General features: G+C 45.6%; 2 protein-coding genes across 6 annotated transcripts in view; both read right to left on the bottom strand.

Annotated features, from left to right (window-relative positions):
- The window catches only part of rpl10a (ribosomal protein L10a), a 368,503-nt gene that overhangs the window by 186,678 nt on the left and 155,886 nt on the right, over positions 1-25,939 (bottom strand). The gene's annotated exons all lie outside the window — the stretch shown is intronic.
- Positions 1-25,939, bottom strand: part of LOC144479157 (sphingomyelin phosphodiesterase 2-like) — a 103,412-nt gene that overhangs the window by 6,749 nt on the left and 70,724 nt on the right. For all 5 annotated transcript variants that reach the window (XM_078197718.1, XM_078197714.1, XM_078197715.1 and 2 more), the window contains exons 4-10: positions 23,912-23,988; positions 22,189-22,282; positions 20,835-20,924; positions 20,260-20,342; positions 20,039-20,171; positions 12,431-12,535; positions 12,111-12,267 (exon numbers count right to left, since the gene is read on the bottom strand). In XM_078197718.1, coding sequence (XP_078053844.1) covers positions 12,111-12,267; positions 12,431-12,535; positions 20,039-20,171; positions 20,260-20,342; positions 20,835-20,924; positions 22,189-22,282; positions 23,912-23,988 — 739 coding nt within the window. The remainder of the gene's footprint in view (positions 1-12,110; positions 12,268-12,430; positions 12,536-20,038; positions 20,172-20,259; positions 20,343-20,834; positions 20,925-22,188; positions 22,283-23,911; positions 23,989-25,939) is intronic.

Here is a 25,939-nt window from a genome sequence, read left to right as displayed (position 1 = left end):
GTGGTTGGTGCAGACTTGATGGGCCAAATGGCCTCCTTCTGCACTGTAGGGATTCGATGATTCTTAGCTCCAGCTAAATGGATTCTGCCCTTGGTCCCCTTTGGGGCTTCCTCTCTCTCAGCACTGCTACATTCATCCTTATCAAGAGTGCCATCCAGCCCCCTTCCTATCTTTCCCGAACAGCTTGTATCCAGGAATGTTTAATTCTTGATGAAATAGATGGTGACATGTAGAGGATGATAACCACAACTTGCATTTATATAGAAGGAAAGTACCGTGGATGCTGGTGATCTGAAAGAACCTGAAATTTGCATTTATATATTGTGTATTTATTGCAGAAGGATATCCTAAAGGGCTTCACCAAAATGTAACCCAAGGAAGCCATCAGCCAAAAGCTTGGCTAAGGACTGAGTTATTAGAAAGCTGTTAACAGGAGGAAAGGGAAGTGCTGAGGAAGAAATGTCCTATTCAGTTTACACGCATGAATTGGCAAAAGAGCTTTCATCATATAAAACCGCTGCAAAATTGGATTATAAACTTCAGAGGAATTTCTAGCAGTTATGAACACAAGGAAATGTGAAACATGGTACCAGTTGATGATTAAAAACCCTTACTTGTTAAGAAATCTAGCTTTTTTCATTTGACTTATTTGAGAAGCCCTTGCATAGGAATGATAACCCTCTGCTTAAAGGACTTGCCCTGGAAGCAACGTTCCCTCTAATGCTGTGTTGCATACAGCCTACTTATTGCACTGCAAGGTCCCTTTATGTTTGACGCACAGCCACACATGCACATCTGAGGGGAACCGCTTCCTGTGCACAGTATTTCTTTTGTCCCCCTGCATGGTAAGTTCTGGACTGCTGCACGATTCTGCAGCTTAGAGGGAATGTTGACCTGGAGTTTGGGCTCAGTTGTGCTTGTTTCTACAATGCACTTTACTGAGACAGGTGTAAGCAGCACAAAAGATTGTAGAATGATAAAGCTGACAAAATGAGGGGGATTTTATGGCCTGGCTTGTCCCAAAACTGTAAAATCCCGCCTGAGGTCAACGGATCTTTCCACAAAGGACTGTAGAAAAAGAGAGAAGGACTGTACAAAAAGAGAGAAGGACTGTACAAAAAGAGAGAAGGACTGTACAAAAAGAGAGAAGGACTGTACAAAAAGAGAGAAGGACTGTACAAAAAGAGAGAAGGACTGTACAAAAAGAGAGAAGGACTGTACAAAAAGAGAGAAGGACTGTACAAAAAGAGAGAATATCTAAGGAAATGAAGGAGGGTATCAAATTGAAAGAAATGCATACAAAGTGGCAAAGATTAGTGGGAAACTAGAGGATTGGGAAATCTTTAAAGGTCAACAGAAAGCCACGAAAAAAGCTATAAAGAAAAGTAAGATGGATTATGAGAGTAAACTAGCTCAGAATATAAAAACAGAGAGCAAAAGCTTCCAGAAATATATAAAACGAAAAAGAGTGGCTAAAGTAAACATTGGTCCTTTAGAGGATGAGAAGGGGGATGCAATAACTGGAAATGAGAAAATGGCTGAGGCATTGAACAGGTATTTTGTGTCGGTCTTCACAGTGGAAGACACAAATAACATGCCAAAAATTGATGACAGTAAGGTTATGGTAGGTGAGGACCTAGAAACTATCATTATCACGAAAGAGGTAGTGTTGGGCAAGCTAATGGGGCAAAAAGTAGACAAGTCTCCTGGCCCTGATGGAATGCATCCCAGGGTACTAAAAGAGATGGCAGGAAAAATAGCAAATGCACTAGTGGTAATTTACCAAAATTCGCTGGACTCTGAGGTGGTTCCCGCAGATTGGAAAACAGCAAACGTGACGCCACTGTTTAAAAAAGGAGGTAGACAAGAGGCGGGTAACTATAGGCCAGTGAACTTAACTTCTGTAGTAGGGAAAATGCTTGAATCTATCATCAAGGAAGAAATAGTGAGACATAGAACAAAAAAACAAAGAAAATTACAGCACAGGAACAGGCCCTTCGGCCCACTAAGCCTGCACCGACCATGCTGCCCGACTGAACAAAAACCCCCTACTCTTCCGGGGACCATATCTCTCTATTCCCATCCTATTCATGTATTTGTCAAGATGCCCCTTAAAAGTCACTATCGTATCAGCTTCCACTATCTCCCCCGGCAACGAGTTCCGGGCCCCACCACCCTCTGTGTAAAAAATCTGCCTCATACATCTCCTTTAAACCTCGCACCATAAACCTGTGCTCCCTAGTAATTCCATCCTGGGAAAAAGCTTCTGACTATCCACTCTGTCCATGCCTCCATAATCTTGTAGACTTCTTTCAGGTCACCCCTCAACCTCCGTCATTCTAGTGAGAACAAACCAAGTTTCTCCAATCTCTCCTCATAGCTAATGCCCTCCATACCAGGCAACATCCTGGTAAATCTTTTCTGTACCCTCTCCAAAGCCTCCACATCCTTCTGGTAGTATGGCGACCAGAATTGAACACTATATTCCAAGTGCGGCCTAACTAGGGTTCTATAATACTGCAACATGACTTGCCAATTTTTAAACTCAATGCCCTGGCCGATGAAGGCAAGCATGCCATATGCCTTCTTGACTACCTAGATCCCTTTGCCTATCAATACTCTCAAGGGTTCTGCCATTTACTGTATATTTCCTATTTGTATTAGACCTTCCAAAATGCATTACCTCACATTTGTCCGGATTAAACTCCATCTGCCACCTCTCCGCCCAAGTCTCCAACTGATCTATATCCTGCTGTATCCTCTGATGGTCCTCATCGCTTTCTGCAAATCCACCAACCTTTGTGTCATCCGCAAACTTACTAATCAATCCAGTTACATTTTCCTTCAAATCATTTATATATATTACAACAGCAAAGGTCCCAGCACTGATCCCTGAGGAATGCCACTTGTCACAGTCCTCCATTCAGAAACCACCCTTCCACTGCTACCTTCTGTCTTCTTTGACCGGGTAAGAACATGATGTGGAGATGCCGGCATTGGACTGGGATAAGCACAGTAAGAAGTCTCACAACACCAGGTTAAAGTCTAACAGGTTTATTTGGCAGCACAAGCTTTCAGAGCACTGTCCCTTCATCGGGTGAGGTATAACTCACCTGATGAAGGGGCAGTGCTCCGAAAGCTTGTGCTGCCAAATAAACCTGTTGGATTTTAACCTGGTGTTGTGAGACTTCTTACTGTGCTTATCCCAGTCCAACGCCGGCATCTCCACATCATGTTCTTTGACCGAGCCAGTTTTGTATCCACCTTGCCAACTCACCTCTGATCCCATGCGACTTCACCTTCTGCACCAGTCTGCCATGAAAGGCCTTACTGAAGTCCATGTAGACCACATCCATTGCCCTACCCTCATCAATCATCTTCGTCACTTCCTCGAAAAACTCGATCAGTTAGTGAAACACTACCTCCCCTTCACAAAACCATTTTGCCTCTCACTAATACGTCCACTTATTTCCAAGTGGGAATAAATCCTGTCTCGAAGAATCCTCTCCAATAATTTCCCTACCACTGATGTAAGGCTCACCGGCCTGTAATGACCTGCATTATTCTTGCTACCCTTCTTAAACAAAGGAACAACATTGGGTATTCTCCAATCCTCTGGGACCTCCCCTGTATGTGGAGATGCCAGCGTTGGACTGGGGTAAACACAGTAAGAAGTCTCACAACACCAGGTTAAAGTCCAACCGGTTTATTTGGTAGCACAAGCCACTAGCTTTTGGAGCGCTGCTCCTTCATCAGGTAAGTGGGAGTTCTGTTCACAAACAGGGCATATAAAGACACAAACCCAATTTACAAAATAATGGTTGGAATGCGAGTCTTTACAGGTAATCAAGTCTTAAAGATACAGACAATGTGAGTGGAGAGAGGGTTAAGCACAGGTTAAAGAGATGTGTATTGTCTCCAGCCAGGACAGTTAGTGAGATTTTGCAAGCCCAGGCAAGTCATGGGGGTTACAGATAGTGTGACATGAACCCAAGATCCCGGTTGAGGCCGTACTCATGTGTGCGGTACTTGCCTATCAGTCTCTGCTCAGCGACTCTGCGTTGTCCTGTGTCGTGAAGGCCGCCTTGGAGAACGCTTACCCGAAGATCAGAGGCCGAATGCCCGTGACCGCTGAAGTGTTCCCAACAGGAAGAGAACACTCTTGCCTGGTGATTGTCGAGCGGTGTTCATTCATCTGTTGTCGTAGCGCCTGCATGGTCTCCCCAATGTACCATGCCTCGGGACATCCTTTCCTGCAGCGTATCAGGTAGGCAACGTTGGCTGCAAGTGTATGTACCGTGTACCTGGTGGATGGTGTTCTCACGTGAGATGATGGCATCCGTGTCGATGATCCGGCACGTCTTGCAGAGGTTGCTGTGGTAGGGTTGTGTGGTGTCGTGGTCACTGTTCTCCTGAAGGCTGAGTAGTTTGCTGCAGACAATGGTCCATTTGAGGTTGTGCGGTTGTTTGAAGGCAAGAAGTGGGGGTGTGGGGATGGCCTTGGCGAGATGTTCGTCTTCATCAATGACGTGTTGAAGGCTCTGGAGAAGATGTCGTAGCTTCTCCGCTCCGGGGAAGTACTGGACAACGAAGGGTATTCTGTCCGCCGTGTCCCGTGTTTGTCTTCTGAGGAGGTCGGTGCGGTTTTTCGCTGTGGCACGTCGGAACTGTTGATCGATGAGTCGAGCGCCATATCCTGTTCTTATGAGGGCATCTTTCAGCATCTGGAGGTGTCTGTTGCGATCCTCCTCATCTGAGCAGATCCTGTGTATACGGAGGGCTTGTCCGTAGGGGATGGCTTCTTTAACGTGTTTAGGGTGGAAGCTGGAGAAGTGGAGCATCGTGAGGTTATCCGTGGGCTTGAGGTACAGTGAAGTGCTGAGGTGACCGTCCTTGATGGAGATGTGTGTGTCCAAGAATGCAACCGATTCCGGAGAGTAGTCCATGGTGAGTCTGATGGTGGGATGGAACTTGTTGATGTCATCATAGAGTTGTTTCAGTGATTGTTCACCATGAATCCAAAAGGAAGAAAATGTCATCGATGTATCTAGTGTATAGCATCGGTTGAAGGTCCTGTGTGAAGAGGTCTTGTTCGAACCTGTGCATGAAGATGTTGGCATATTGAGGTGCGAACTTTGTCTCCATGGCTGTTGTGTGTGTCTGGATGAAGAATTAGTTGTTGAAGGTGAAGACATTGTGGTCCAGGATGAAGCGGATGAGTTGTAAAATTGCATCTGGAGATTGGCAGTTGTCGGCATTGAGTACTGAGGTAGTTGCAGCAATGGCATCATCATGGGGGATGCTGGTGTAGAGTGCCGAGACATCCATTGTGACGAGGAGTGCTCCTGGTTCAACTGCTCCTTGTGTGCTGAGTTTCTGTAGGAAGTCCGCAGTGTCGTGACAAAAGCTGGGGGTTCTTTGTACAATGGGTTTCAGGATGCCTTCGACGTAGCCGGAAGGGTTCTCGCACAGGGTCCCATTGCCCGATACGATGGGACGGCCGGGTGTGTTTGCCTTGTGTATCTTTGGGAGGCAGTAGAGATCTCCAACATGGGGGTACACGTAGGATGAGAGCATGGAGGGTGCTCTGAAGGTCCGGATCAAAGGTCTTGATCAGTCTGTTGAGTTGATGGGTGTGTTCTTTAGTAAGATCTGCGGGTAACTGTCTGTAGTGTTCCTCGTTGTTCAGTTGTCGGTACACTTCTTTGCAGTAATCGGTTCTGTTCAGTATGACGATGGCCCCTCCTTTGTCTGCTGGTTTGATGACAATGTTGCGGTTGGTCTTGAGAGTGCGGATGGTATTGCGTTGTGCTTGGATGATGTTTGGGCTGTCTTGTGAGTGCGGCTGATGAATCTGGTGTTGACGCACCTCCTGACGGCTTGGGCACACATGTCAAGTCGAGGGCAGCGGCCTTCCGGAGGAGTCCAATTCGACTCTTTCCTCTTCGGTTGCTGCACTGTGGATCTCTGTCGGCTGTTCCGGTTCATTGGCTGTCTCATTGTGTTCGCTGTTGGCGTCTTGGGATTTGTGGAAGAGCTCCCGCAGCCTCATTCGCCTGATGAATTCCTCTGTGTCTGCTGCGAGACTGATGGGGTCTATTTTGGTGGTGGGGCAGAAATTGAGCCCTCGGCTGAGAACTTCGATTTCATCTCCTCCCCTGTAGCCAGTGAGGATACAAAGATTTCTCTCAAGGCCCCAGCAATTTCCTCCCTTGCCTTTCTCAGTATTCTGGCCCATCAGGCCCCGGGGACTTGTCTATCTTAATGTTTCTCAAGAACCCCAATACCTCCTCCTTTTTGATCTCAACATGACTCAAACTATCTACACACCCTTTCCCAGACTCATCATCCACCAAGTCCTTCTCTTTGGTGAATACTGACACAAAGTACTCATTTAATACCTCGCCCATTTCCTCTGGTTCCACGCATAGATTCCCTCCCTTGTCCTTGAGTGGGCCAACCTCTCCCTGGCCACCCTCTTGCTCTTTATATATGTATAAAAAGTCTTGGGATTTTCTTTAATCCTGCTGGCCAATACATCTGGATATAAATTGTCCCATTAGTAAGACACAGCATGGGTTCATGAAGAGCATGTCATATTTGACTACTTTGGTGGAATTCTTTGAGAGCATGCGCAGTAGACAATGGGGAACCTGTGGATGTGGTGTATCTGGATTTCCAGAAGGCATTTGACAAGGTGCCGCACCAAAGACTGCTGCATAAGATAAAGGTGCATGGTGTTACGGGTAATGTGTTAGCATGGATAGAGGATTGGTTAACTAACAGAAAGCAAAGAGTGGGGTAAATGGGTGTTTTTCTGGTTGGTGATCAGTGACTAGTGGTGTGCCTCAGGGATCAGTGTTGGGACCGCAATTGTCCACGATTTACATAGATGATTTGGAGTTGGGGACCAAGTGTAGTGTGTCAAAATTCGCAGATGACATTAAGGTGAGTGGCAGAGCAAAGTGTGCAGGGGACGCTGAAAGTCTGCAAAGGGATATAGATAGTCTAAGTGAGTGGGTGAGGGTCTGGCAGATGGAATACAATGTTGGTAAATGTGAGGTCATCCATTTTGGTAGGAATAACAGCAAGATGGACTATTATTTAAATAGTAAAAAATTGCAGCATGCTGCTGTGCAGAGGGACCTGGGTGTCCTTGTGCAAGAATCACAAGGAGTTGGTTTGCAGGTGCAGCACGTAATTAAGAAGGCAAATGGAATTTTGTCCTTCATTGCCAGAGGAATGGAGTTTAAAAACAGCGAGGTTATGTTGCAACTGTATAAGGTGCTGGTGAGGCCACATCTGGAGTACTGTGTACAGTTTTGGTCTCCTTATTTGAGAAAGGATATACTGGCACTGGAGGGAGTGCAGAGGAGGTTCATTAGGTTGATTCCAGAGTTGAGAAGGTTGGCTTATGAGGAGGGACTGAGTAGACTGGGGCTATACTCATTGGAATTCAGAAAAATAAGGGGAGATCTTATAGAAACATATAAGGTTATGAAGGGAATAGATAAGATAGAAGCAGGGAGGTTGTTTCCACTGGCGGGTGAAACTAGAACGAGGGGGCATGGTCTCAAAATAAGGGGCAGCAGATTTAGGACTGAGTTGAGGAGGAACTTCTTCACACAAAAGGTTGTGAATCTGTGGAATTCCCTGCCCAGTGAAGCAGTTGAGGTTACCCCGTTGAATGTTTTTAAGGCAAGGATAGATAAATTTTTGAACAGTAAAGGAATTAAGGGTTATGGTGAGCTGGCGGGTAAGTGGAGCTGAGTCCATGAAAAGATCAGCCATGATCTTATTGAATGGCAGAGCAGACTCGAGGGGCTAGATGGCCTACTCCTGTTTCTAGTTCTTATGTTCCTCCCCTTGCCCGCTCCGATTCCCGTGGCGGGCGGGGCTGTAAAATTCCAACCATCCATTTTGTATGATTTTTGAGTTGAAAATCATTGTGTTAGAAACCTCATTCACAAAATCTGTCCATCACCACTGCGAGTTTCTGCTGACAGTGCTTGGGTTTTGGGCCTTCGAGGAGGCTCAAAAAATTATGTTGGTTCTTTCGGGCACAAAGCACCCGAATAGGCACGAGGTAAAAACTTTACAATTTTTTAAAAATTCATTAATTTACTACTATATTCCAATAAAATGAGGCAATAGTTCAATATATTTTAAAATAGCATTGTTCAGTAATTTGGAATCAGATTATTCATAGGTAATACTGGGGCAGCACGGTAGCACAGTGGTTAGCACTGCTGCCTCACAGCGCCAGAGACCCGGACTCAATTCTGGCCTCGGGTCACTGCCTGTGTAGAGTTTGCGTGTTCTCCCGGTGTCTGCGTGGGATGCCTCTGGGTGCTCTCTGAATTTAATTTTATAATTAAAAAATACCAGGGGACAGGTTGTAAAGCAATTTTAATTCAGGTTTAAAAATGCTGCTCGATCGCATTGGTTCATGGCAGATTTGTGTTTGACGATATGAGAATGAGTTTGGGTGGAAACTTGAGGGAAAAAGAAATCTTCTTAAAACAAGAGCAATTTATACCCGTAGGGGAAGCTACCATGCTGTGACGTGTTAAATACATTTCTCGATCGTAAATTTGTAGAGATTACTCCAAGTGGGGCCCTTTAAGATGTCAATAACAAGAGTGAGATGGGGAGGTGGTTCGCTAGCTAATAGCAAAATTGGAACCTGTTCAGTAACTTCTTCCCTTGGAGTAGCGGGATAAACAGGCACTGACCCAACTGGTAATCCCAGTCATTGGCTGGCTCTGTATCATAGGAACTAATTGGTGAGGCTATACAATTTACTTTGAATTGTAGGCAATGTCTCTTGCAATTTACAAAGTGAAAGCAGCATCGCATACGTGATGACTTTAATCAGGCAATTGAGCTTGGCCTACCTGAATATGAACTCCCTGATTGACTGCTAATTGATGGCCTAATCTGGGAGCCTCATATCCTGTATTTAAACAGGAGTGTCATATCCTCTGCACTCCTGATGCAGATAGCACACTGTGAGCACTCTGTATGTTATGATGAGATCTTGTAAATAAAGGAACTTTGGTGACAGGACTTTTGCCTCCATGGATTTACTACAGCACACAACTCAACAACTTCAATCCAAAATGAAAGTAGGGTGTGATCTAGTTTTAAACATTGAATTTCTCAAGGAATTGCACAATGTTTATTTAAAATTAGACCACATCCTGGTTCGTTTTGGATATATGGAATTATTGAAATATTTGAACAGCTGGATTGCGAAATCAAGGATTTTTACAGTACAGAGGCCATTCAGCCCATCATGCTTGTATCAGTTCTCTAAAAGAACTGCACACATATCGCCATTCCTTTACCCTTTCAAATATTTATCCATTTTCACTTTAAAGACTGTTACGAAATCTGCTTCCAGCACTCTGCTGTCTAAACCACCCTCTCTGTAAATAACCTTTCCCTTCATTCTGTGGTGACATCCTCCTTTAAAAGCCTTCTTAAAATCCAGCTTTTCACCCAAGTGTTCCGCCACCTCTCACTGGACTGCGACCAGGACCAGGACCTCTGACCTGGATATGGATGACAATTGATGGCTTCTGCTTGTGATGAGATTGGTTAATGAAGCTCAGTCTAAGCTCTGAATATCACACTCAGTCACGTGTGATCTGTGGACCCAGAAGCAGCTGCGGTGTCTGCTTCTGCCCGTGAATGTTGGGACGGTGCAATCTCACCACCTCTAGCCAATTTGTCATCAGCAAATTTGGAAAAAAAAAATTTTAATATTACAATTGGTCCCCACATCCAAATGATTTCTGTAGATTGTGCATAGCTGTGGACCCAGCACTGATCCTTGTGGTACCCCATTAGTAACAGCCTGCCATCCTGCGAATGATCCGTTCATTCCTACTCTCTGCTTTCTATCTGTTTATCAGTTCTCAATCCATTCTAGTATATTTCCCCAAATCCTATGAGCTTTGCTTTTATTTACTAACGTCCTGTGTGGGACCTTATCAAGAGCCTTCTGAAAATCCAGATACACCACATCTACAGGTTCTCCTTTATCAAAGCTACAAGTAATATCCTCAAAACTCTCCAACGGGTTCGTTAAACATGATTCCCCTTTCAAGAATGCATGCTGACTCTGCCCCATTTTCCAATTATCACATCCTTTATAATAGATTCTAACATTTTCCCTACTATTGACATCAACTAACAAATCTGTAGTTCTCCATCCTCCCTCCCTTCTTAAATAGTGGTGCTATATTTGCGGCTTTCCAGTCTGCAGGAACCTTTCCAGAATCTATCGAATATTTATTGAAAGATAACCACCTAAGAATCCACTTTCTCTCCAGCCATCTCCTTCAACACTCTGGGATGAAGATCACCCAGCCCAGGGGATTTATCAACTTTCAATCCAATTAACTTTTCAAGTACTACCTCTTTACTAATGCTAATTGCTTCTAATTCCTCAGTTTCACATATCTCTTTGTCACTCAGCATTTCTGGAAGATTTTCTGTCCCTATCTGTAATGGGCCCAAATTCGTCCTAGCTAATCTTTCCCTTTTTGCATACACAAAAGAAGCTTTTACAGTCTGCTTTATGTCCCTCACCAGTTTGCATTTATACTCTCTTTTCCCTTTCTTTATCGCTTTCTTGGTCCTCCTTTGCTGAGTTCTTAAAGCTTCGACATATTTCTTTTTTAATGGCAGTACTTAAGTTCCAAACAGCTATTGATAAATGTGGAATATAAAGCCAGTCTCAGTAATGGTGCCAGGAAACTACCATCGATTGCCGTGAAAATCCATCAGGTTCACTAATGTCCTTGAGGGAAGGAAATCTGCTGTCCGGCCTTGGTGTGAATCCAGGCCAACATTAATATGGTGGATTCTTAACTCCTCTTTGAAATGCCAAGACAGTCAGTTCAAGGGCCATTTGGGATAGGCAACAATATACGGGCCTTGCCAGCGACACCCACATCTCATGTAAGAATGCTTTTCACAATCTCTCCAGAGAACAGTGTCTCCCGTGCCATTATGATTACACAGCCTCTGGCATCATTTTTAGACGGGGTCATCAGCATTCTATTAACTTTTGAGGCTATTACAATGGAGAAAGATCCTGTCCTCGTACACAGGTTCAGAAAAGGAGTAACATTCCTCTCCTTACTCCAAGATGTGGAGATGCCGGCATTGGACAGGGTGGGCACAGTAAGAAGTCTCACAACACCAGGTTAAAGCCTAACAGGTTTTTTGAGCACTGCTCTTTCATCAGGTGAGTGGGCCTGATGAATAGGATGTTTGTCCATTCACCTGATGAAAGAGCAGTGCTCTGAAAGCTCGTTATTCCAAATAAATCTGTTGGGACTTTAACCTGGCATTGTGAGACTACTTACTGGCCTTACTCCATGAGAAGTGAGGCCAGCTTCAGTGCCCAGCCTGTTGTTCGAGCTATGGCTCAGCACAGACTGGATATTGAAGCCGGGAGCTTACAGAGTGGATAATACTCAGCGATTCAGTGCGTTAACCAGCGAGGTGCTTTTATTCAGCACAACAACAGCTGACAAACGAGTAAATCAAAGACATCAGAGTGTGTCAAGACTGTAAAACTTGTGTTTAAATGCACTTCAACCTTTGCAGCTAAGTCTCTATACTCCATGTTAGCCCAATGTCCAATATGTTAACACAAAGAATTTCATCGAATTTTACAGCACAGAAACAGGCTATTTAGCCTGACTGGTCTACACCAGTGTCCAGCTCCTTCGCCCTGTCAACATATCTTCCTATTCCTTTCTCCCTCGAGTATTCATCTATCTGCCTCTTCAACATATCAATGCTAATCACCACAACCACTCCATGTAGTAGCAAGTTCCACATTTTAACCACTCTTTGGGTAACAATGTTCCTTCTGAATTGTTCACTGGATTTACTAGTGATCATTTTATATTTACAATTCCTAGTGCTAGATCCACACATGTGGAAACATTACTCTGGCCAAACTATCCAACCCCTACTCCCTGACCTCTATCAGGTCTCCCTTTTTCTTGCTCGGTCTAATAAAAGCTAAAGCACTACTAGTAAGCACAGTGGATACTGGATCCACATCAAACAAGAACATGGCTTACCTTCACCACGTCTGTCCTCGCTGACAGCAGTCTTGTCTTTCTGGACACTCAGTGTGGCGCACACAGCTTCGTGGTCCGAGTACGGAATGTTCTTCCCAGGCGCTGCACCACTTGTAGTTGTCAGGTGCTCACACTTCACAGGGAATCCCCTCGATCCCTAGGATTTCCCCAACACACACATCACTTAATTGTTCCGACAGCTCCCATTTCCAAACTCATTCCCCCACTTTCAAATCCCATCCCCACCCACCCTCCCTCCACCCCCCCTTCCCCACCAGCCAACTTGTTTTTGTGAAGTGCCGTTGGGTCCAGTCCCTTACCTTGTAGAGAACATAGTCAATGCGAATTCCTGAGGGGAATGACTGTGGGTCAGTGACTGAGGCAAAGCAATTCTGCGACAGCAGAGTACATCCATCTTCACTGCCCTGTGGGAAACACAACACAGCCAGTCTAATGGAAATGGTTTTTCCAAAAATATACTTCTTGTAAAATATCTGAAAGAATATTAAAAACATTTCAAAATGGCTGTCACCTAAAGTACAATACTATTCAGGCTTTCTACAACATAAGTTGCTTCAAACAGTCAAAGAGATGTTACAGACATTTCAAATTGGTTATTACAAATGGTGCAAAGATATTTAAGTTTTCTCCATCAATCAGGTTGCACTCTGAGGTGTTTCACTGCAGTTGTGATATATGTAATATTCACTGTGTACATCCAATGTGAGTCATACAATCCGAGCGGGTTCTATATATTTCCACTCCCCTCAGTTCGCTATAGCTAGTGGGCTTTAGATACCGACCTTCCCCCATTGCACCTCTGCAGCAGCTGCCCCAAGCTTTAGTGCATCCCTCAGCACGTAGTCCTGGGCTTTGGAATGTGCCAGTCTGTAACACTCGGTTGAGGACAACTCTCTGCACCGGAAAATCAACAGGTTTCGGGCGGACCAAAGAGGGTCTTTCACCGAGTTGATGAATCTCCAGCAGCTGTCTCGGTGTGCGTCTCTGGGAACAGCCTGTAGAGCACCGAGTCCTGCGTCATACAGCATCTCGGGATGAACCTCGACAAATACCACCTTATCTCCCTCCAGACCTGCTTTGCAAAGGCACATTTCACAAGGAGGTGGAGGGCGGTCTCTTCCCCGCCACAGTCACCTCAAGGGCAACGTGCAGGTGGGGTGAGTCTCCGGGCGTGTAGGAAGGATCTGATGGGGAGGGCCTTTCTCACCACCAGCCAAGCTAGGTCTTGGTGCTTGTTTGGAAGTTCTGGTGATGAGGCATTCTGCCGAAGACTCTTGATGAAGGAACTATCCAACAGGATCCACCATCTCCTTTTCCCGCAGGGTCTCTAGGATGTTACGTCCAGAGCACTGCCTGATGAACTTGTGGACAAAGATGTTTCTCTGGAAAATCCTTGAAGTAACCAATAGCCATGCTGAGAAAAACCCATTCTTCATCCCTGTTGCTGCCAGTATTTGATATCAGTAACATTTTAAAAATAGTATGAGGCACTGCAAAAACCTTCCCTTTCTTTTGGGCCTTCTCTGAATTTTTCTATTTTAGCAGCAAACCTCTGCTTAGGGCGAAGGGACTTCAAGTAGCCTCAGTACCTCACAGAGAAGGGAGGGAAAAAATGCTCAGATTCCACTGCTGGAAGGGCTGGACGTTGAATAAAGGGACACCATCAATTGTGATGCCTCCTGTGGTTGAACAGGCTGCTGACATACACACTTTTGCCTCAAAAGTTGACGAGTGGCTGGAATGCACTCCGTGCACACAGAACGATGCACCTTCAGGACAGGAGCGAGGAAAGGGGAAAGGTCGGGGAAGACTGCAAACGTCAATTATCTAGCTTCTGGTAGTTATTGATCCTGACAGAGAGGGAGGGTTGTTACCCTCAGCAAAGACACACAGGGCAGAATTTTACTGGCACGTCCGCCCGAGGTTCGTACAATCCTGCCCGAGGCCAATGGAGAATGCAGGAGAATCGGGGCAGGCGTATCAGGGCAACGTGCTGGTAAAGTTCCGGCCACAGTCATTACTCTGGAAGCACTGGAAGTGTGTGTGTGCTACTTAGATTCTTCACACTCCGTAACTCACTCAAGCCACGACCCAGCAGTAATCTCATCTGCCGTCACTACTTGAAAGAAAAACACTGGGAAAGGAAAAATAGGGTAAAACAATGGAAAGGTTATCCAGCATTCAGTTATTTTAAAATGGCATCTCAATGACTTAGGAGCCAGTAGAATGTTACAGGAATGAAACTGGATCAAAGAGGTGTCTCTAACTGCACATTCCCATTATCAAGGCCTCCACTAGCCCACATTTACTGCAATATCATCCATCCTTTGACTCCGTCTACGCTTCCCGTTGCCTCGGAAAAGCAGCCAGCATAATCAAGGACCCCACGCACACCGGACATTCTCTCTTCCACCTTCCTCCGTCGGAAAAAAGATACAAAAGTCTGAGGTCACGTACCGACCGACTCAAGAACAGCTTCTTCCCTGCTGCCATCAGACTTTTGAATGGACTTACCTTGCATTAAGTTGATCTTTCTCTACACCCTAGCTATGACTGTAACACTATATTCTGCACTCCCTCCTTTCCATCTCTCGTGTACTCTATGAACGGTATGCTTTGTATAACGTGCAAGAAATGATACTTTTTACTGCATACCAAGACATGTGACAATAATAAATTTAATCAAATCAAAGATATGAGGGAATCCTGGTACAGATGTTGCCAGATTTGCTGAGTGTGAGTAGCAGAGACAAGATAACATTTCTGACGGGAACCTTCAACAAAATGGATTGCTTAGACAAAGGGATTTTGCCCAAAAATGTCAACGCCTGCATTCCCTCCACAGAAGCTGCCTTTTTTATTCATTTGTGGGACATGGGCATTGCTGGCTGGCCAGCATTTATTGCTCATCCCTAGTTGTCCTTGAGCCTGATTTGCTGAGCGTTTGCGGCAGTCTCCTGTATCTGCAATAATATTACACTTTGTAATGTATTGCAATCTGTTGTTCTAAGGGTAGGTTGTGTGTTAATTCAATAATATACCTTCAACATCACAAAACCTGAGTTATGATACTATGGTGCAGTTGGCAATGAATGAATGGAACATGCATCAATAGAACATTAGTCCCATTAACTAGTATTAATATTCTACATAAACATTGTGATTGATGGCTGGCTGCCAGTGAGCAGCTGGTAGCGTTCCAATTTTGGACTTTCTCTAAAGAACTTGTGGATCAGAACATTTGAAATCTGATTGAAGTACAGCTACACAATGGGTGGACCTTCATCCATAGACTAAAATTCATCGCAAGTTCAGAGCAAGTACACACTAACAGTCGGAGTCATCCCAACCCTAGGACGTCTAGAATAGCAGATGGAATACTCCACAATCCAAAGCAGATCAGTAAAGGAATCAAGGGTTATGGGGATAAGGCGGGAAAGTGGAGTTGAGGATTATCTTATCAGATCAGTCGTGATCTCATTGAATCGTGGAGCAACTTCGATGGGCCGAATGGCCTATTTCTGCTTTTTAAAAAATTCGTTCGTGGGATTGGGTGTCGCTGGCTCAGCCAGCATTTATTGTCCTGAGAGCATAAGAGTGGGTTAAGACATTGCTGTGGGTCTGGAGTCACTTGTAGGCCAGACCAGTAAGGACGGCAGATTTCCTTCCCTAAAGGATATTAGTGAACCAGATGGGTTTTTATTTTAATACGACAATCGACAATGGTTTCATGGTCATCTTTAGACTTCTAATTCCAGATTTTTTTATTGAATTCAAATTTAAGCAACAGCCATGGTGGGATTTGAACCCAGGTGTCCAGAGCATTACTCTGGGTCTCTGGATTACTAGTCCTGTGATAATGCCACTATGTCACTGCCTCCCCTAGTGGTCTTATGGTCTCATGATCCCTTATCTGCTCATCAGAACGAGGACATGTTTGTAACCCTCAGCTACAATACAGCTTGGCGACGCTGGTCCACTTTCTCCCCACCACCCCACAGCCCTGCCACCTTCTGTTTCCATCATGGGGGAGCTGTTGTTTGAACAGATTGAGGGCTGCTGTCACATCTGTAACACCAGCTGACTCCTCCCTCGTCTTAGCCAGGTTCTGCTAAAACCCTAAATCTAGTTTTCATTGCCTCTAGACTTGATTATTCAAACGTACTCCTGGCTAATATCCCACATTCTACCCACCAAAACCCGAGCTTTGCTTCCTGTGTCTGAATTCCCACCGATCCCCGTTGCCCTTGCACCCCTGTGCTCCCTGAATTATATCAGCTCCCAGTCAAGCAATGTCTTGACTGTAAAATTCTCATCCTGGTTTTCAAATCCCTCTATGGCCTTTCCCCACCTTTGTCTGGAATCTCCTCCAATTCCACAATTCTCCGAGTTATACCTCCTTCCTCTAATTCTGGCCTCTTGACCATTTCCGATTCTAATGGCTCCACCATTGATGGCCATACCTTCAGTTGCCTTGGCCCTGACCTCTGGACTTCCCTTCCTGTTCCTCTCCACCTTTGCTTTCCTCCCATCAGACATCCCTTTAAAACCTATTGCATCGACCAAACTTTTGGTCACTGGTTAATATCTCCTTATGTGCTCATTGTCAAATTTTGTTTTCTGATAAAACAGGCTCCCCTGAAGCACGTTGGGATGTTCTATTACATTAAAGTTGCTATATAAATATCAGTTGTTGTTGCTGGCTTCCACATATCTAACGGGCTCCCAGAACAAACACGAGAGGCCTGACTGTCGAAGTTCTCCCTCATATTGCAGCCTGCTCCAGTGTCTGACGCGTATACCCAGATTTTCATCAGCTGGCAATGCAGTCATTACTCAGGAGGGGTGTAGGAGTGTGGCTGCTACTGGACTGACTCCTCCAATATGAGAAAAGTCTCCTAATTTGCTACCAGGAGAGCAAGGCCCATTCCCACCCTGATTCATAATGTGCGTTTTGGAAAGAACCGCCAACTTTATGAGGCAAAGTTAATCCCCCATCTCAGATTAAAGTTCCACCAACAGCAGCAATGAATAAAGGAAGCATAAACCTCCATTTATATAGCACTTTTCACAACTATAGAATGTCCCGAAGAGAAATATGGAGAAGTTCCATAAACAGCATTGGGGATAAATATTATAGAAATCATAGAAACCCTACAGTGCAGAAGGAGGCCATTCGGCCCATCGAGTCTGCACCGACCACAATCCCACCCAGGCCTTAGCCCCACATATTTACCCACTAATCCCTCTAACCTACGCATCTCAGGACTCTAAGGGGCAATTTTTAACCTGGCCAATCAACCTAACCCGCACATCTTTGGACTGTGGGAGGAAACCGGAGCACCCGGAGGAAACCCACGCAGACACGAGGAGAATGTGCAAACTCCACACAGACAGTGACCCGAGCCGGGAATCGAACCCGGGACCCTGGAGCTGTGAAGCAGCAGGGCTAACCACTGTGCTACCGTGCCGCCCTTGACCGAGACATTGGGGAAAGGATCCCTGCTCTTCTTAAAAAAAAAAGGGATAAAGGGATATGGGGAACAGGTGGGGAGGTGGATTTGAGACCAGGGAGAGATCAGCCATGATCTGACTGAATGGCGGAGCAGGTTCAAAGGGCTGAATTTGCCTCCTTCTGCTCTGAATTCCTATGTTCATAAAAGTGGACCAAATGGACCTCGGTGGAAGGTCTCATCCGAAAGTCAGCACCTCTAACAATCCTGCCGTACTGCACTGAAGTGTCAGCCCAGATTGTGCGTTCCTGAGTGAGGTTTGGATGACAATCCTATGTCTCAGCAAGCGAGAGTGCTATTACTGAGCCATGGCTGATAGATTCCTGTCAGTGGCCCTGCTTGCTGCCAGATCCGTCAGTTCCCTCTGGCTGATTTTTACTCAGGTGGAGGTGGAAAGGGTGGAAAAAGAGTCCAGCCCAGAATGGCAGTCGCAAATAACACTTTGGCCGGAGTTTTACCGCCCCGCCCCGCCCGCCCTGACTGGAAATCTCCATTGGCCTCGGGCGGGATTTACGATCTCGCCTGAGCAAGGTCGTAAAATCCCACCCTTTGTATCAAACTGCTTACTCTATCTGTGCCAAGGTCCTGAACCAAATAGGGTCATGAGAAAGAACCTTCTACTAAATTACAAAGTGCTACTACAAGGGGCGGGGCACAGTAGGACAGTGGTTAGCACTGCTGTTTCACAGCTCCAGGGATCTGGGTTCGAATCCCGGCTCGGGTCGCTGTCTGTGTGGAGTTTGCACATTCTCCCCGTGTCTGCGTGGGTTTCCTCCGGGTGCTCCGGTTTCCTCCCACAGTCCAAAGATGTGCGGGCTAGGTTGATTAGCCATTCTAAATTGCCCCTTAGTGTCCCGGGATGCATAGGTTAGAGGGGTTAGTGGGTAAATATGTAGGGATATGTGGATAGGGCCTGGGTGGGATTGTGGTTGGTGCAGACTGGCCTCTTTCTGCACTGTAGGATTCTATGATTCTATACCTGCACTCAGCCTTTTACCACTGTGCCTGACAGAAGCCAAACAGTTCACATTAACAAATACTGAAACAATACATTCCAATGCAGTTAATGGGAAGCAAAAGAATAACTAAATACTGCAGACAGTGTAGCCTGAACCAAAACTAACAGAAAATGCTGGATATACTCGTCAAACGTAAAAAAAAAGAAACCTGTTGACATTTCAAAGACTTTGATCAGCATTCTGAAACATCAGCATTTTTCCTTTCTTTGTCCAGATTGGGTCTGAACTGTAGAGTGTTTCCAGCATTTCCCCGTCTCTGTGCTGCACTCTGTTCAAAACAATACTCAGCTTCCAATCTGCTGCATGCATGTTTTAATGTGGATCATCTGATGGTGCAGGAAGGTACTGAATGAATAAAAATAAACCAGTTCAGCCAGGGTGAGTGACCACAAATAAATTATCCGTCACCGTGACACCACAAAGAGCTTCAGAACACTCCTTCTCACCATTCAGGAAGCCAGCAAGCAGAGCAGGAGGGAAAACAATTCATAGAATCCCTACAGTGCAGAAGAGGCCATTCGGCCCATCAGGTCTGTACCGACTCCCTCACAGAGTATCTTACCCAGGGCCTCTCCATACAGTGCAGAAGAGGCCATTTGGCCCATCGAGTCTATACCAGCTCTCTGACAGAGTATCTTACCCAGGCCCTCTCTCCTGACCGATCCTCGTAACCCCACACATTTACCATGACTAATCCCCCCTAACCTACACATCCCGGGACCAAGGGGCAATTTACCATGGCCAATCCACCTAACCTGCACATCTTTGGTGTGTGGGAAGAAACCGGAGCACCCGGAGGAAACCCACGCAGACACGGAGAAAACATGCAAATTCCACACAGACAGTCACCCGAGGCTGGAATCGAACCCGGGTCCCTGGCACTGTGAGGCAGCAGTGCCGACCACTGTGCCACCGTGCCACCCCCGATCATGACCTGATTGTGACCTGATAACCTGTTTTTATCTGTTGTTTGAGTGTCAACTTTTGGGAGAATTCCCCTCCACTTCTTTGAAATAATGGAATCCTCCGGGTGCTCCGGTTTCCTCTCACACTCCAAAGATGTGTGGGTTAGGTGGATTGGCCATGCTAAATTGCCCATTAGTGTCAGGGGAACTAGCTAGGGTAAATGCATGGGGTCATGGGGATAGGACCTGGGTGGGATTGTGGTCGGTGCAGACTCGATGGGCCCATTAGCCTCCTTCTGCTCTGTAGGGATTCTATGATCACATTCTCTGTGTGGGAGTTTGCTGTGCAAAATTCTACACTGCATCTCTCAGATCACAACAGTGACTACACTTGAAGGAATTCTTCACTGGCTTCGGGACATTCCGATAAAACACACCATCGGATGCAACAGCGTCTGACGAAAGCTTACCTCAAATCTTTCAGTCTCTAAGAACGAGTCCTTCATCCCCGTGTAACACTGAATGAGCCTGTTCCCCAAGTCACATGGATGCATGTTTAAATCCCCACCCAGAACCGTCACATCTGCCGTCTTGCCCGTGTGCCTGGCGGACAAAGAGAAGGTGTGAGTCCGATAGGGTTCCTCGCGCTCTCTTGCAAGGGTCAGCGGTGAGGTACCTACACACATCTTACCGTATAAATTGTCCCAGTTCCCAGGCTTGTAGCAGACGGTGGGGCAGGTAATCATCCTTCTCCCTGCAGTACTCCGCATGAAGCTGCACAACAGGAGACGAGAAACAGAGGAAATGCCAAGAGCAAAAAATATCTTCAGACAAAAACTGCACTTGAGGGATGATGTGAGAAAGTGACAGAGGGAGAGAGAGAGAGAGCAAGAGTGCGCAGTTGAGGGACAGCTGGAGGAAGAGGCAAAGTGGAGGGAGAGTTGGGGAAGGAGCGAGGGTGGTGGAGAGAAGACAAGAGTCAAACTGGGGAGATGGGGGAGGAGTGTTCTGTGGGGCAGAGGGAGGAGAAGTGGAGAAGGGACAAGGTAGCGGAGGGAACAGAGACTGAAACAGAGACCAGGAGAAGAAATTTAGGAGTGTATGCAGGAGAAACATGCCTGACTACAGTGCGAAAGCCAGTGAGAGGTAGATACAGAAACAGACACACATCAGTGGAGGGTTGTGACTCCGTGCATGCGAGAGACTATTTATGTTGCCATTCCCACCAACACACACAGCCGGTCTGAATTCTCAGCCACCACTTACGTGCGTGACATAGACATGAACGACGAGATCTTTTATGTTCAGAATAACTAAGCCGACAGATTTCCCGCCAAACCAGTCACCATGGTGCAACTAGAAAACAGCAAGATTATGGGTTACTTTTCTTTCAGAGTTAAGTCAAACGGTATAAATGCCATATGTTATCTCTGTACACTGGAGATGGACAGACAGAAGCTGAGGTCTTGCTCTCCCTGGGTTTCAGTACAGGTTACATCCCAAGGAGAAGATTATTGCTCCAAATGAGTAACTTCACTGACAGATTCTCCGTTAGGAATACTTCGCTCTGACACCAAGGTTCTTTTGTTTAGCCTTTTCCTGTTCATTTTCTCTGCATCATCCCCTGTCTCAGAAATCCACCACGCTTGACAATGTTGACCATTGTGCGACTCTGGGTAGTGAGCCTGGGTGAATTTTTTGATCTCTCTACAGATGGGCGGCATGGTGGCACAGTGGTTAGCACTGCTGCCTCACAGCACCAGGAACCCAGGTTCAATTCCGACCTCAAAGTCACTGTGTGGAGTTTGAACATTCTCCAAGTGTCTGCGTGGGTTTCCAGACCAGCAAAATCCCAGGTATGATCCCTGCTCTGTGCTGATTACAACCTGGATGATGATAGGGCTGAAATAACTAATTGAATTAGTAACAGGATGAACTTGTGCTGAGGTTACACTCCAAATCCCTGTTCATGATCCATGTTGAGATGTCAGTTTCCTCCCACAGTCAAAAAAGCTTAGGTTGATTAGCTGTGCTTAATTGACCCTTAGGACAGGCAGGGTAAATACATGGGATTAAAGGGATAGGGTGGGATTGTTGTCGGTGCAGGCTTGATGGGCTGAATGGCCTCCTTCTGCTATGTAGGGATTCTATGTTGCCAGATCTGCTGAGTATTTCCAGCATTTTCTGTTTTTAGTTCAGATTTTCAGCATCTGCAGTATTTTGCTTTTGAGTGACTGGAGGAGGTCATTGGCTCAAATCATAGCAAAGCCTGAGACTCTTCTCAAAATATAGATAGACATCTCAACATGGATCATGAACAGGGATTTGGAGTGTAACCTCAGCACAAGTTCATCCTGTTACTAATTCAGTTAGTTATTTCAGCCCTATCATCATCCAGGTTGTAATCAGCACAGAGCAGGGATCATACCTGGGATCTTGCTGGTTGCATGTGCTTGTTACTTGTTGCCTTAAGCAGTTGAGCTATCAGGGAGCTTTATAACCAAAGTGTTAAAGTGCATCAGATAAACAGGAAGGACTAACCAAGAAGTAAGATTCTATTGATTAGGAGCTTGCCTCTGATTTGACAACGACACTCTTGCCCCAAACACATCTACTGTACCTTATAAGGGTAACCATTGAGGGAGTAGCGGTAGAGGAAGGAATCAGTTATTCTGTATCTGGCGAAGACACACAGTCCACTTCCTATAGCTCCGCTGGAAGAGAGTCAGTAAAACACAATCAGTGGTTTAAAGTTAGTAGTCAGACAGATCCATTTATATCAGCTTCTGAATTAAAATCTTCTCACTTCTGGTGTAAACGAAGCATGATGTGGAGATGCCGACATTGGACTGGGGTAAGTACCGTAAGTAGTCTCACAACACCAGGTTGAAGTCCAACAGGTTTATTTGGCAGCACAAGCTTTCAGAGCACTACTCCTTCATCAGGTGAATGAAGACTTGTGTTCACAAATAGGGCAGATAAAGACACAAACTCAATTTACAAGATATCTTGTAAATTGAGTTTGTGTCTTTATATGCCCTGTTTGTGAACACAAGTCCTCACTCACCTGATGAAGGAGTAGTGCTCTGAAAGCTTGTGCTGCCAAATAAACCTGTTGGACTTTAACCTGGTGTTGTGAGACTACTTACTGTAAATGAAGCAAGTAAACATGGGAACAAAAATCACCCATGTGGAACTTCCACAGCACCTTACCTAGACATCATTGTAGAATAATGCCAATTATCATTCTCATGTCACGGACGTCTAACGCTGCCTGCAGCCCTTTAGCAAGAGATGTTCACTGGCCAGAAAAGTCTGAAAAAATATATTTCTTTTGGAACACTATGGGCTAGGAGGGGCAAGAGTGGGCTGCTGCCACGGAAAACGAAAAATGGTACAACAGACTCCATATGGGCAGTTCATTGGTGAACTTTACCCAGTCTAACAGAGATTTTTTTGTTCAACACCAAGCTTGATTCCTCCTTTTGGCAGATAGAGACTTCTTTTTTATCTCCACCATGCGCTAGGACGGCACGGTGGCACAGTGATTAGCACTGCTGCCTCACATCACCAGGGACCCGGGTTCGATTCCTGGCTTGGCTTACTGTCTGTGCGGAGTCTGCACGTTCTTCCCGCGTCTGCTTGGGTTTCCTCCAGGTGCTCCGGTTCCCTCCCACAATCCGAAAGATGGGCAGGTTAGGTGCATTGGCCATGCTAAATTCTCTCTCAGTGTACCAGAACAGGGGCCGGAGTGTGGCGACCAAGGGATTTTCACAGTAACTTCATTACAGTGTTAATGTAAGCCAATTTGTGACACTAATAAATAAACTTAAACTTTAAACAGAAACGTCAGACTCTCGAACTGTGTCCTCATAACAAAAAGAAAATGCCGGAAATGCACAGCTGGTCCTATGAACATTATTCATGCCTTAACCTTAATTCTTAACCTTACCCCTCAGGTTAAATCACCCCTAGTCACCTCTCGCCGGCAAAGGGGAAAGCAGCCTGTGCTCAACTGGGGCTATGGTGACTTTTACCTTACCTATGAATACACAAAAGGCGAGACACACTGCTGCATTTTCAGTATTTGTCATCACCCTTCTGACTATACAACCCACTTCACACAAATATCCACAATGAAAACAAGTACTGAATTCTGAGACTTTAAAAAAAAAGAAACCAGGACTGGCTGAGACTAGTTTAATGAATTGCCTGCTCAAACTTTGTGCCCGTTTGATTGTGTGCAGTGTATAATTTCCCACGTTCTGTCTGGCAGTGCCTTTGAAAAGGCAAAAAAAATGTGCTTGTGTGTGAATTTCTCTGTTACAGATATAATTGCATACCTTCTGAAGTACACTGAATAGGGATGGGTATTCATCAATTTGCTTTTCATGAAGTGATAATCCTCCTCACTCCACACCTGCAAAACAAAGCAACATCCAGTCTCTCATTTTTGCTCTTTTGTTTTCGGAGATGCACGTTGGCACAGTGGTTAGCATTGCTGCCTCAAAGCACTAGGGACCCGGGTTCGATTCTGGCCTTGGGTGACTCTGTGTGGAGTTTGCACGCTCTCCCCGTGTCTGCGTGGGTTTCCTCCGGGTGCTCCGGTTTCCTCCCACAGTCCAAAGATGTGCGGTAAGGTTGATTGGTCATGCTAAATTGCACCTTTGTGTCAGGGGGATTAGCAGGGTAAATGCGTGGGGTTATGGGGAATGGGGCCTGGATGAAATTGTTGTCAGTGGAGCAATCAATGGGCCGAATGGCCTCCTTTTGCACTGTACGGATTTTATGACTCTATTCTACGATTCTATGAATCGAAATAAAGCTCTGGTTAAGTCACAACTAAAGTATTACATCCAGTTCTGGTGACCACACCATAGGAAATATATGAAGGTCCTTATGAGGGTGCAGTGGATATTTACCAGAATGGTTCCGGGGGTAGAGGGTTTTAGTTACACAATTAGGTTTGGTTGGAAAAATTGCAGTTGTTCTCCTTGGAGCAAAGGAGATTGAGGGGAGGTTTGAGAGAGGTGTACAATATTCTTAAAAGGCATAGATAAGGTAGACATGGAAAAACTCTTCCCATTAGCTCATTGTACAAGGACGAGGGGACACAGATTTATGATTTTGGGCAAGAGATGTATGGGGTTGGGGAGAACTTTCTTAAAAAACAAGTGGTAATGGCCAAGAACTTTCTGCCCATGAGATTGGTGGATGTGGAGGCCATCAACGATTTCAAAGCAAAATTGGATGGGCAGTTGAAGGCAACGCATTTGCTCTGGGGAGGGAGCAGGGGAGTGGTATCGACTGGCTTGCTCCACAGGGAGCCAGAGTGCATCGAATGGCCTCATTCTGTGCCATAAATTACTCTATTCCAGTGGGCTCCAAATAGTCAATGACAATCGACAGGTCGATCCTGGAGTCTCAAAAGGTCAATTGTTATTGGCTGCCAAACGACTGCCGAAAATGTGGGGAGATCAGGCTTCTCGTGATGACGACGGAATCAGCTCATTGGCTGCCGAATCGCAGGCGCCAAAACATGGAGACAGACATGGGTGAAGACAAAATGATGAGCGAGGAGCCAGAAACCTCCAAGAAGACAAAACCCACCATTTCCACCAGGAATGGGAAAATTTATTTCTTTTTACGAATGTTAAAGGCGAGACCATTTATCTCATTTGTCCGCAGAGTGTAGCTTTGAGTAAAAACGGTATTTTGGAATGGCACCGCGAGACAATGTGCGCAAAATTTCCAGAAAATTTCTCTTTAAACAGCGCCATTCGGACACAGAAAGTCGTGGAGTTAGAGGGAATGTTGAAGCACAACATTTAACCTGTGGTTAAAGGTAAGGGAGCAAAGAGACTTTGATGGTCTTTTCACATTAACCATCTGCTGGCAAAACATAAACTGTTCACCGATGGTGAAGTGATCAAGGCGGTGGTGATGGCTGCTGCCGACACCTTGTTCAAAGACTTTAAAAGCAAAGATAAGATTATGACAGCCTCAAGAACATGTCACTTGGTGCTTTAAAGTAGCCAAAGGGTGGAATTGTTGTCCCAGGATGTGTGTGTGTTACGCATTAGTACATTTTGGGGAGTTTTAGTAAAGTCAATTTTTAAGAGTGGATCTTGTGCTGCATTTCGATACTAGAATCCGTACAATGCAGAAGGAGGCCATTCGGCCCCTTGGATCTGCAATGTCTCCCCCTCCAAACACATCATCCTACCCACCCTCTAACTCCATGAATATACCTCATTAATCCCCCTAACCCACACATCTTGGTACACTAAGGGGCAATTTAGCATGGCCAATCCACCTAACCTGCACATCTTTGGACTATGGGAGGAAACTGGAGCACCTGGAGGAAATGC

The sequence above is a fragment of the Mustelus asterias genome, chromosome 25, assembly GCF_964213995.1.
Source record: "Mustelus asterias chromosome 25, sMusAst1.hap1.1, whole genome shotgun sequence".
NCBI classification, from domain to species: domain Eukaryota; kingdom Metazoa; phylum Chordata; class Chondrichthyes; order Carcharhiniformes; family Triakidae; genus Mustelus; species Mustelus asterias.
The sequence above is the reverse complement of the archived record's forward strand: the minus strand, read 5'-3'. Positions and strand labels throughout refer to the sequence as shown.